Genomic DNA, 11,520 nt, shown 5'->3' on the forward strand with positions numbered 1-11,520 from the left:
TAATGACCCAAACCAACCGCAAGTTTAAAATGCAAATATGGGTGTGACTAGAGTTACAATGGTCATGTGTACTATTCACAGAGGGTTGGGGAATAGCTGCAATCACAGCATTGTAAGATGGTGACAGATGTACTCCCCCCCCCCCCCCCCCCCAGTTCAGGGATGGTCGTTCCCTCATCACATAGATGGCCTCTTTGACTCCCCGTTCAAACCAGTGTTCATCCCTATCAAGGATGGTCACATCCTCATCATTACAAGAGTGGCCACTGGCCTGTAGATGGTGTAGACTGTGTAGAGGGTATAGACCAGTGTTTCCCAACCCAGTCCTCAAGGACCCCCTATCCTGCAGATTTTCTTTGCAACCCTGAATAGGTACCTCTTTGTAGTTATTCAACCAATCAGCAATGAATGTCAGATGTTGCACACCTTGCATAATTAAGTGCTATGAGATGATTGGTTGAGTAAGTACAAGCAGGGCTACCTATGTACGGTAACAATGAACATCTGCTGGATAAAGGGGTCCTTGAGGACTGGGTTGGGAAACACTGGTGTAGACTGTGTAGATGGTGTAGACTGTGGAGTCCTGGTCTGACGTGTTAACTCTCCTGTGTTGTGCCATCCTCTTGGCGAGCGTCTGTTTAGTTTGCCCAATGTACAAGTCACGGCAATCCTCCCGGTACTAACAGCTACACTATATTGCTCTGTTTGTCCCGGGGGACCTGATCCTTGCGGTGGACCAACTTCTGGTGCAGCGTGTTTTGGGGTTTGAAAGCAACTGAGATGTGGTGTTTGGAAAATACGTGTCTCAGCTTTTCCGACACTCCCGACACATACGATGGTAAAATTCTTTTGTCTCACCCATTTCTTCAACAGCTGGTTCTGTGCCTTCTGGAGGATCTGGTTAGCTCGGACGGTGGCCCATGACTAAGCGGGAACGCTGGATTGAACGCGGAGTCAAAGAGGCCATCTATGTGAAGCACGAACGACCATCCCTGAACTGAGGGGGAGAGTACATCTGTCACCATCTTACAATGCTGTCATTGCAAACGTTCCCAAATCCTCTGTGAACAGCACACATGGCCACTGAAACTGTGAATGTTGTGTCCAGATGAGCTGATTCAACTTCCTGTGATCTTCTCACCTGGATTATGGAGCATGTATAAAGACACCCCTTTCATACAAATTAACATTCCTACAACACGAGAGCGTTCAATTAATTACACATGCATAATTTTACAACTGAACCTACCCAGTTTTCCAGAGGGCCAGCATTTTGGAATAATCTTAGTGTGACACTTCGGAGTTTTATTCCGCTTTCCATTGTTTTCTTATGTGTGCATTTTTTCCCAACTTTTCTCCTCAATTTTACCTAGCCAATTACCCCACTCTTCCGAGCCGTCCCAGTCACTACTCCACCCCCTCTGCTGATCCAGGGAGGGCTGCAGACTACCACATGCCTCCTCCGATACATGTGGAGTCGCCAGCCGCTTCTCACCTGACAGTGAGGAGTTTCACCAGGAGTTTTGTCCAGGGGGACGTAGCGCGTGGGAGGATCACACTAGTCCCTCTAGTTCCCCCCTCCCCAAAACAGGCGCCCCGGCCGACCAGAGGAGTCACTAGTGACGCTAGCGCAGCGACAGGACACATACTCGGCTTCCCACCCACAGACACGGCCAATTGTGTCTGTAGGGACGCCCGACCAAGCCGGAGGTAACGCGGGGATTCGAACTGGCGAGCCCCGTGTTGGTAGGCAACGGAATAGACGATCACGCCACCCGGACGCCAGTGTGATGTTACTCTGCTGGGTTTTGAGATCGGTGGATAAAGACTCATGCTATATATGGCATCGATAAACTCACTAGTAAAGTTGTGATTGCTGGGATTCAGCAAATCCCCACGAATAAACACACAAATAAACACAACCTTCTGATCTGACCGAGCAACGATGAGAAACCATGAAAAACAAACTTGCACATCTGAAAAAGCACATTTGGAATAATCAATGGAATAATCAAAATATCTGCCTGTCCTGCACTATACTAGGGTTTCCATTACCCCTGGCAGACTGTTCATGTCAATGTGTATGTTACTTTTCCATCCCTTACATGCCGTCCCTTACATGCCGTCCCTTACATGCCGTCCCTTACATGCCGTGCCTTACATGCTGTGCCTTACATGCCGTCCCTTACATGCCGTGCCTTACATGCCGTGCCTTACATGCCGTCCGTTACATGCCGCCCCTTACATGCCGCCCCTTACATGCCGTCCCTTACATGCCGTGCCTTACATGCTGTGCCTTACGTGCCATCCCTTACGTACCGTGCCTTACATACCGCCCCTTATATGCCGCATGCCGTCCCTTACATGCAGTGGTCGTAAGTAATGAAGTAAAAATACTTCGTTACTTTACTTAAGTATTTTTCGGGGATCTGTACTTTACTTGAGTATGTTTTATTTGTGTCTACTTTCACCCTTACTCCACAACAATTTTAAAATCAACGTTTACTTTTTACACTTTTGGTACTGAAGTACATTTTAAATCGGACATTTTTGTACATTTACTCAAGTGGTGTTTGGATGGGGAACTTCCTGCTTTTACTGGAGTCATTTTTTAATTAGGTATCTATACTTTTACTTGAGTACTTTTACCACCCCTGCTTATGTGACCGGCGTGCTTACTTGCCGTCCGTATAAGACAACACGCAGCTGAGCGAATAAACACGTTTACTGTTGAATTCCAGCGTCACACTCGTGGGGACGCAAGTAGCTCATATTTCAGTCCCGTCTTCCGGCTTTCTCTCGTCCAACACGGACCTCGCGACACTGGCAGCTAGTCTGACAAACACGTGAGCCGGTCTGAACCTGGTAAACAACCTACGTGTCATTAATAACGTGTCATTCATAACGTGTCATAACACCGCCACCCTTCACCTTCATAGCTGCGTGGGAGTCTGTCCACGTGTCGCGCGGCTGTCCTGTGGTCTTACCTAGGGGCAGAGCAGCGTGGATCACAACGGTGATACTGGTCCTTCTCGTGTGGTACCGGATGAAGCCGACGGCTTCGCTTCCTAAGTAGGAGGAAAACAGGTTCTGGACAGTCAAACCTGCCGACCGGAACTCGTTCGGCGTAAACACGAAGCAACACGCGAACCCAATGTAAGCCAGCGTGAACGTTACTTCCGGGCTCTCCATAGTAGTAGTTTGTAACTGTACGTATGGAGTACATACGTTATTTACATCTGCGAAAAGAAGACGCCTGCTACCAGCACAACTCTGACGTCACTGCCTTCTTACTCTTTTGGTGTGCTGAGACGTGTACAGGCGCTATCGACTATTTGCTGCCACCCACTGGTGAGGCGTGGTCACGCGCTTCATATAAGCGACGTCACACACTTTTATTAACGGTATATTTTACAGTCAAGCAAGACACGAAATCATCTTTACATCTTCTCGTGACAAAGCAGAGACCAAATCATATTTTGATTTCTTTCACTTCGGGCGGACCAGGAAACATCCAACTTTTGGTTCTTACCTGTTTGGTGGTTCACCAGTTCACACGTATGATTCTTGTAAAGAAAAACAATCAGGAATGAAAGGTCATATACTATACCTGGTTAACATTTTTTATCTGTTATCATCACCAATATACCAAGAAGACAACAAAGTAGTCATTGTAGAATATGCCAACACACCTCCGACTAAAGAATTTAGACAATGACATACGGTATTAATTACACTAAATATTGTTTAACACCAGAACGACCGGGATTTCACTTCTACCTAAAACGACCATGTGCGGTCAAAATGACGGCAGGTGTTTAAACTTTATATTCTGTCAAGATAAATACCCAGTTGAGATATTAATGCATAACATATGTTAGTATGTCTGTTAGGAAACGACTGACACCAAAATTACCACTTTTATAACTGTAATACTATTTTAAACAATTTAAACTTCAGAGAGACATGATGGAACTTGAATAGCAGAATTGAAAAAGCGACGCCTGGCCTGATCTCGATCCGCCACCGCCTTTGGGCTTTCGAGGTTGCCTGGTTCCAGCTCTGTTTGCCATGTCTCAAAACTTCGGATAAGCGGCTCGGATGATGGAGATATATAGTACACACACACACAGTTAAGGTCAAAATTATTAGCCTCTAAGGAACTATGGTACATTTCCCTAAAATTCTGCCCAATGTTTGCATTGTAGAGGAGCTCAAGCAGGAGTCGTGACAACTTTCTCTTTCGGCTACACAACGTGCACCATTTATTCCTTCCACCATTACAACAAAAAACCCGCGCAGCGGAAGTGTGTCACTGTAAAGCCGAACCGAGGAAACAGCAGCTGTAAACTAACGTTCCTACCAGCTCAATAAGGGGAATTATGTAGCCCCATAACCACTACACACGTCCCCCCAGAATTCGCCTTAATACCAAAAGTCAGTGTGGCGAGGGCGGCGGATCTCTCTGCCCCAACGGCTCCGCTGAACAGGAGCTGGGGGCTGGTTAACCGCAGGCAAAGCAGCAGAGTCCTCACAGCTGGACCGGGGAAAGGGAGGGGCTGGCGAAGCAGGGGGCGGCTCGCCGGGGGAGGGGGCCAGGGCCGGGGGGCGCCCCCGCCGTGGGGGCAGGGCAAGACCAACAGGGCGGTCTAAGTCCAGGTGAGCAGGCTAGAGGCGGTCCACAGAAACCCGCTCCAGCCTGCTGCCAACCTCCACCACAAAGTGCTTATCTCCAGTGTCCCGTACCCGAAATGGGCCGTCGTAGGGTGGCTGCAGGGGGCCGCGGTGCGCGTCGTGACGGATGAAAACATACTCCGCCGACCGCAGCTCCGTGGGGACATAGGACTGAGAGCCGCCATGCTGAGAAGTGGGGACCGGTGCAAAAGCCCTGGCTTCCTCCTGCAGCGCAGTCCGTTGGCAGCTGGCGGACCAGGGAGCTGTGGCGGTGGGAAGGAAATCCCCCGGGACCCGAAGTGGCTGTCCGTAGACCAGTTCGGCGGATGAGGACTGGAGGTCCTCTTTGGGGGCCGTCCTGAGCCCAAGCATGACCCAAGGCAGTTTGTCGACCCAGCGGTCGTCCTTGAGGGTAGCCCGCAATGCGGCCTTCATCGAGCGATGGAACCTCTCGACCAATCCATTCGCTTGAGGGTGATACGCTGTGGTGCGATGGAGCCTCACCCCTAAACCCGCGGCGATCTCCTCCCAGAGCGCTGACGTGAATTGCGGCCCTCTGTCCGAGGAGAGTCAGATGGGGTGCCAGGTTCCGATGAACGCTCGGGCAACCTCAGGCGCTGTCGTGGACGAAAGCGGGACGGCCTCTGGCCATCGCGTGGTCCCGTCGACCATGGTGAGCAGGTATGTGAAACCACGGGAGGGGGGGTAGGGGGCCTACCAGGTCCACATTCCCGTGGTCGAACCTCCTCTCAGGTACCGTGAAAGGTATCAGGGGCGCTTTGACGTGCCGGAGCACTTTGGAGCGTTGGCACTCCACACAGGTGTCAGCCCAGTCCCTCACATCCTTTTTGAGTCCATGCCAGACAAACTTTGCCGCCACCAACCTCTGTGAAGGCTTTCTGCCAGGGTGAGACAGCCCATGGACTGCGTCGAAGACCCGCCGCCTCCAAACAGTCGGAAGGACGGGTCGGGGCTGACCCGTAGAGGCGTCGCACAGGAGCGTGGCGCCGGCGTCGTCGAAAGCCACATCCTCCAACTGCCGCCCTGTGTCGGCGGTCCTGCATGCCTGAAATCCTGGGTCGGCGGCCTGGTCAGCCGCCATCTGGCTGTAGTCGAGTCCCAAATGGGCGGCACCAGCGATGGCCCGGGAGAGACAGTCGGCCACCGGGTTGGACTTCCCAGCGACATGCCTCACGTCGGTGGTAAACTCTGAGATGTAGGTCAACTGTCGCTGCTGGCGGGCCGACCACGGCTCTGCCCCATTGGCCATCGCGAACACCAGCGGGTTGTGATCGACGAAAGCTGTGAACTGACGGCCCTCCAGTAGGAAACGAAAGTGCCTAACAGCGAGGAAAAGGCCAGGCAGCTCACGATCAAAGGTGCTGTATTTGCGCTCTCTCAGGTTCAACTGCCGGCTGAGGAAGGCAAGCGGCTGCCACGCGCCGCTCACCCACTGCTCGTAAACCGCGCCGACAGCGTAGTCCGAAGCATCCGTCGTGATGGCGATGGGCGCTCCAGACACAGGGTGTGCCAGCATCGCCGCGTCAGCCAGGGCGGCCTTCACATCCTTAAAAGCCTTGTCCCTCTCTGCAGACCAGTCCACGGCGTGTTTGGGGGCTGTGCCCTTCAGAGCCTCATATAGGGGGCGGAGGAGATCGGCAGCCCGGGGATGAACCGGTGGTAGAAGGACACCATGCCAATGAACTCCCGGAGGGACTGGGCCGTGTGTGTGCGTGGAAAGTCTGCGACGGCCTCCACCTTAGATGGAAGGGGGGCCGCCCCGTTCTTGGTGACTCGGTGGCCCAGGAAGTCGATGGTGCTCAGACCAAACTGGCATTTGGCCGGGTTAACTATCAACCCGTGCAGGCTGAGCCTCTCGAAAAGGGCTCTGAGGTGGGACAAGTGCTCGGACACGGAGGTGCTAGCGACCAGGATGTCATCCAGGTACACAAAGAGGAAAGGTAGGTCCCGCAACACTGAGTCCATGAGGCGTTGGAAGGACTGCGCGGCGTTCTTGACCCCAAACGGCATGCGCAGGAACTCGAACAGTCCGAACGGAGTTGTCACAGCCGTTTTGGGGACATCAGCGGGATGGACGGGCACCTGGTGGTATCCACGGACGAGGTCCACCTTGGGAAAGATCACTTTCCCAGCCAGGTGGGCGGAGAAATCTTGGATGTGAGGGACCGGGTAGCGGTCCGGTGTTGTTGCGTCATTGAGCCGACGGTAGTCACCACATGGACGCCACCCACCGCCAGGCTTAGGCACTATGTGGAGGGGTGAAGCCCACGGGCTGCTGGAGCGACGGATGATGCCGAGGCGCTCCATCTTCTCAAACTCCGCCTTGGCGTGAGAGCTTGGTCGGGTCGAGGCGCCGAGCTCGGGCGTGCACCGGCGGGCCAGTGGTGACGATGTGGTGCTCAACCCCATGTTTGGTCGTAGATGACGAGAATGTGGGCTGAGTGAGGTCAGGGAACTCAGAGAGAAGATGGAGAAACACGTCCTCGTTGGAGAGCATGCTGGACAGCCTGACGGAGCCTGTATCGCTGAGTGCACACGCGTGTGAAGCGAAGGTGACGGCGTCAATCAGGCGTCGATTCCTGACGTACAAAGGAAATCTGCACCGAGGAGGGGAAATGCCACGTCGGCACATGTCAATGCGCCTCGTGCCGTACGTACGGATAGAGCTGCCGTTAGCAGCTTCCATGGGAGGGCCGTGAGCGCCCGACAGGGCGTCCACACTCGATGCAGGTACGACACTCCTCTGCGCCCCAGTGTCGCATAGGAAACGCCGATGGAGTCTTGCAGGAAAAGTAGCCTGTTGTCCTCCACGCCGACGCCCATGGCCACTCGTGAGCGCCGGCCTTGGCGTTTCCCGACGAGCTGAAATTGCACGGGGAGGTGCACTTTTTCGCCTTGGCCCCGAACTTTGCATGGTAAAAGCACAGGCCGGGCTCCTGTCCCCGACCGGGGGTTGCCGCGGCGACCACCATGGAGTTACCAGGTGGTGGCGTGTGGGGGTGGGCAGGGGTGAGCGCGGACGCGCAGTGCTGCTGTTGGCTGGCCAGGAAGAACTTGTCAGCTTCTTCAGCTAGCTTGCGGCAATCGGTAATGCTGGTGTTAGCCAAAGCGGTCCGCACCTGAGCAGGCAGTTGTCGCAGAAACAGCTGGACAAAGAGGAAATCAGGTGTGTGCGACGGTCCCAGCAGATTCAGCATTTTGTCCATGAGCTCGGATGGCTTGCTGTCACCCAAGCCTTGCAGAGAAAAGAGACGGTGGGACCTCTCGGCGTCGGAAAGTTCAAATATCTTCAAGAGGTGGTCTTTGAGCCCCTTGTATTTGTCTGCCGCCGGAGGATTTGTAAGGACACTCACCACTCTAGTTGCAGTCGAACACCCGAGCGCCGATACCACGTAGTAGTATTTAGTAGCCTCATCCGTTATTTTGCGGATAGCAAACTGCGCTTCCGCCTGGGCGAACGATGTCGTTGCCGACGACTCCCAGAACTCTGGCAATTTGAGAGAAACCGCGTTGATGTCGTCAACCATGTTCGTTCGAAAGATTGTCTCTGATAACTACCAAGAGACAAACGTCGGGGTCACCAGTGTAGAGGAGCTCAAGCAGGAGTCGTGACAACTTTCTCTTTCGGCTACACAACGTGCACCATTTATTCCTTCCACCATTACAACAACAAAAACCCGCGCAGCGGAAGTGCACCACTGTAAACCCGAACCGAGAAAACAGCAGCTGTAAACAAATGTTCCTACCAGCTCAATAAGGGGAATTATGTATCCCCATAACCACTACAGCATCATTCATAAAACTTTACATCGTAAAACATTCATCAATGTTAAGGCCCCTATTTGGTACATTTTAGAATGTAAAATAAATCTTCAGGTTTGCTTTATACCACATGTAGTGAAAATTGAGGTGGTCAAAAATTATTAGCCCCCATGTGATTTTTTTGCTTTCAAACCACACCTGAGCAATCAGTCAGTTTTCAAACCACACCTGAGCAATCAATCAGCATTGAACTTCACTTAAGGGACTCAATGAACAGGGCTAGTGGCACCTGAACATTTGACTGAGAGGGACTCCTCTTAAACTCTTGGTAAGAAGTAATTTCATCATGCCAACAAGTAAAGAAACCAGTGTGGAACTCAGAAAGAAGATAGTGGAGGCTCATCTTAAGGGGGAAGGCTATACTTGTTGTGACTTATTTGGTCACATGATTGAGTTGAATAGTAGTTCAATAATTAGTTAATGAAAACAAGTGAATTATATTGTTTATTTGATTGATTGATTATTCTATTGAATACATGATTAGAGATATGATTGATTACTATATGCGATACATGATTACAGAAATATTATTTGTGATGTTAAAAAGAATAGGTCGAATGTTCAGATCGCACAGTTCATATTAGAAAAGCCTACTGTATTTCGTAATGTAAAACTCAAACTCCCAGCAGGCTTAGCGACAAGGAAACAGGAAGTTGATTCGGTTGACGGTCGAGACTCGTGCGAGAGCAGTGCGCTCAGAGATTAGCAAGAAAAACGTTACCATTAGCTTTGTCGAATGTATGTCTGCAACCATTTTCATATAAAGAAGCTTCGTTTTATAATCCGGTTTTTGTGGTCTTTGCTGTTCGAGAAGGGAATATAATTCCTACAATACTGCCATTTCCTAGTGTTTCACAGTGTCTAGAACAGCTGTGCGTTGCATCATTGCAAAGCACAAGGAGACAAATTCTGTTAGAAACAAACCTGGGCCTGGTCCAAAGTGCAAGATTTCAAAAACTTGGGAGAGGAAAATATTCAGAGATGTCACGAACGATCCCCGGATCTCTGCCGAGATGACTGTTGCTGAACTGGCCTCTTCTGGACTTGATGTTTCAAGGAAGACTGTTGTGAGGGCTCTTCATGGGGTCCTCCCTATAGTCCCCGGGTCCTATAGTCCCCGGGTCCTATGAGACCGGGGAATATCGGACCTTTTTGTATTCAGAGGGCCCTATATTCCCCACTTTTCCCCAAAAGGGTCCTATGTTCCCCGTTTTGTATGTGCAGGGGAACATAGGACCTTTCTTTATAAAAAGGGTCCTAGGGGAAAATAGGACCCTTTTTATAAAGAAAGGTCCCATGTTCCCCGGTCAGCAGGTTTGACGCTGTTTGGCGCAAAAAGTGCATTTTCAATAATGCATTATTTAGGGCAGATTATTAAGAAGACAATGAATCATACGATTTCTATTTTCATATCACAAAAACGAATTCACAAAGTCCAGGTTGGCTAAAGTATGTGGAAACTTTCGACACTAAACCAATTTCAACTTATTAGGCTATAGCCTGTGGTGGACACGTATTGGGGACAGAATTCAACCCAGGAACTAAGGGTTAAGTCATGGTTGCCCTGGCAGGTTAACGCAGGGTTAAGTTATGGTTGTCCAGCCAGTTTTCTGATTATTCTTGCCACCTCCGCTCAGTCGAGCTGTGGTTTGGTTGCTCTCTGATTTACCGTGGATTAAAGAAAGTTGCCTACACGGCTAAAGTGTGAACCTACGGTCTTCTCCGTTCCTTCGGCTCTACACTGGTGACCCCGACGTCGGTTTTCGGATAAGTTTTCTGAAACCACACACATTATGGCTACGAACGCCGTTGCAATTAAACTGCCGGAGTTTTGGGAGTCTTCCGCGGCTACATGGTTCGCGCAGGCTGAGGCACAGTTCGCGCTCAGAGACATAACAGCAGACGAGACCAGGTACTACTACGTAGTGGCAGCGCTGGGGTGCGCTACGGCTTCCAGGATAAGCGGTTTCATAACCAACCCACCGGCCGATGGTAAATACGCCGCACTTAAACATCTCCTCCTTGAAACTTTTGAACTGTCAACAACGGAGAGAGCACGTCGCCTCTTCGCAATTCAGGGCTTGGGAGATGGCAAACCATCGGAGCTAATGAGCAGGATGTTAAACCTACTGGGTCAAGAAAAGCCATGTTTCCTGTTTATGGAGCTGTTTCTGCGCAACATGCCGCCCCACGTCCAGACTGCGCTCGCTAACTCCACCATCACTGATCCCCGTGAGCTGGCAAAGGAGGCTGACCGATTCTTCGTCGCTACACAACGTTCCTCCCATGCCGGGGTGCTGGCTCCTACCTTCACTGGCCCCCCGCCGACATCGCGGGCGTGGCCCGACGGTGGCGCCACAGCATCAGACCGCTACAAGCCCTCTGGACTCTGTATGTACCACGCTCGATTTGGTGCGAAAGCTAAACGGTGCCGTTCCCCCTGCAACTACAGGCCGACGGGAAACGAGAGGGCCAACACTCAGTAGTGGCCATGAGTGTTGGCGATACGAGCAGGCTACTCTTCATCCTCGACACCATCTCCGGTCGGCGATTTCTTTGTGACACGGGCGCACAGAGAAGCGTGCTCCCTGCTACTGACGTCGACATCATGGGCGGGGAGCGGGGCCCCCAGTTGGCGACGGCTGACGGCAGCCCTATCCACACCTACGGCGCGCGGTCTGTAGAACTGTGTTTTGGTGGACAACGTTTCACGTGGGAGTTCGTCATGGCCAATGTAACGCTTCCCCTCCTCGGAGCTGATTTTTTGTGCGCTTACGGTTTGCTAGTGGACATTCAGAACAGCCGTCTGGTCGATGCCTTAACCTTCTCCTCATTCGCATGTACGCGGAGGGAAGCGGCCTATGCAGGTCTAGCCAACTCTCTCTCAGAGGCAGACAAGTTCACCCGCCTCCTCGCTGAGTTCCCTGACCTCACCCAGCCTACCTTCTCTGCACCCACCGCTAAGCATGGGGTGGAGCATCACATTGCTACGAAGGGGCCCCC

At 51.7% G+C, this 11,520-nt stretch overlaps 1 protein-coding gene across 3 annotated transcripts in view; it reads right to left on the reverse strand.

Annotated features, from left to right (window-relative positions):
- The window catches only part of tmem129 (transmembrane protein 129, E3 ubiquitin protein ligase), a 45,884-nt gene extending 42,612 nt beyond the window's left edge, over positions 1 to 3,272 (reverse strand). For all 3 annotated transcript variants that reach the window (XM_056290203.1, XM_056290201.1, XM_056290210.1), the window contains exon 1: positions 2,988 to 3,272. In XM_056290203.1, the coding sequence (XP_056146178.1) occupies positions 2,988 to 3,192 (205 nt within the window). In that variant the 5' untranslated portion in view covers positions 3,193 to 3,272. The remainder of the gene's footprint in view (positions 1 to 2,987) is intronic.
- Between the last annotated feature and the right edge of the window lie 8,248 nt (positions 3,273 to 11,520).

The sequence above is a fragment of the Lampris incognitus genome, chromosome 1, assembly GCF_029633865.1.
Source record: "Lampris incognitus isolate fLamInc1 chromosome 1, fLamInc1.hap2, whole genome shotgun sequence".
NCBI lineage: Eukaryota > Metazoa > Chordata > Actinopteri > Lampriformes > Lampridae > Lampris > Lampris incognitus.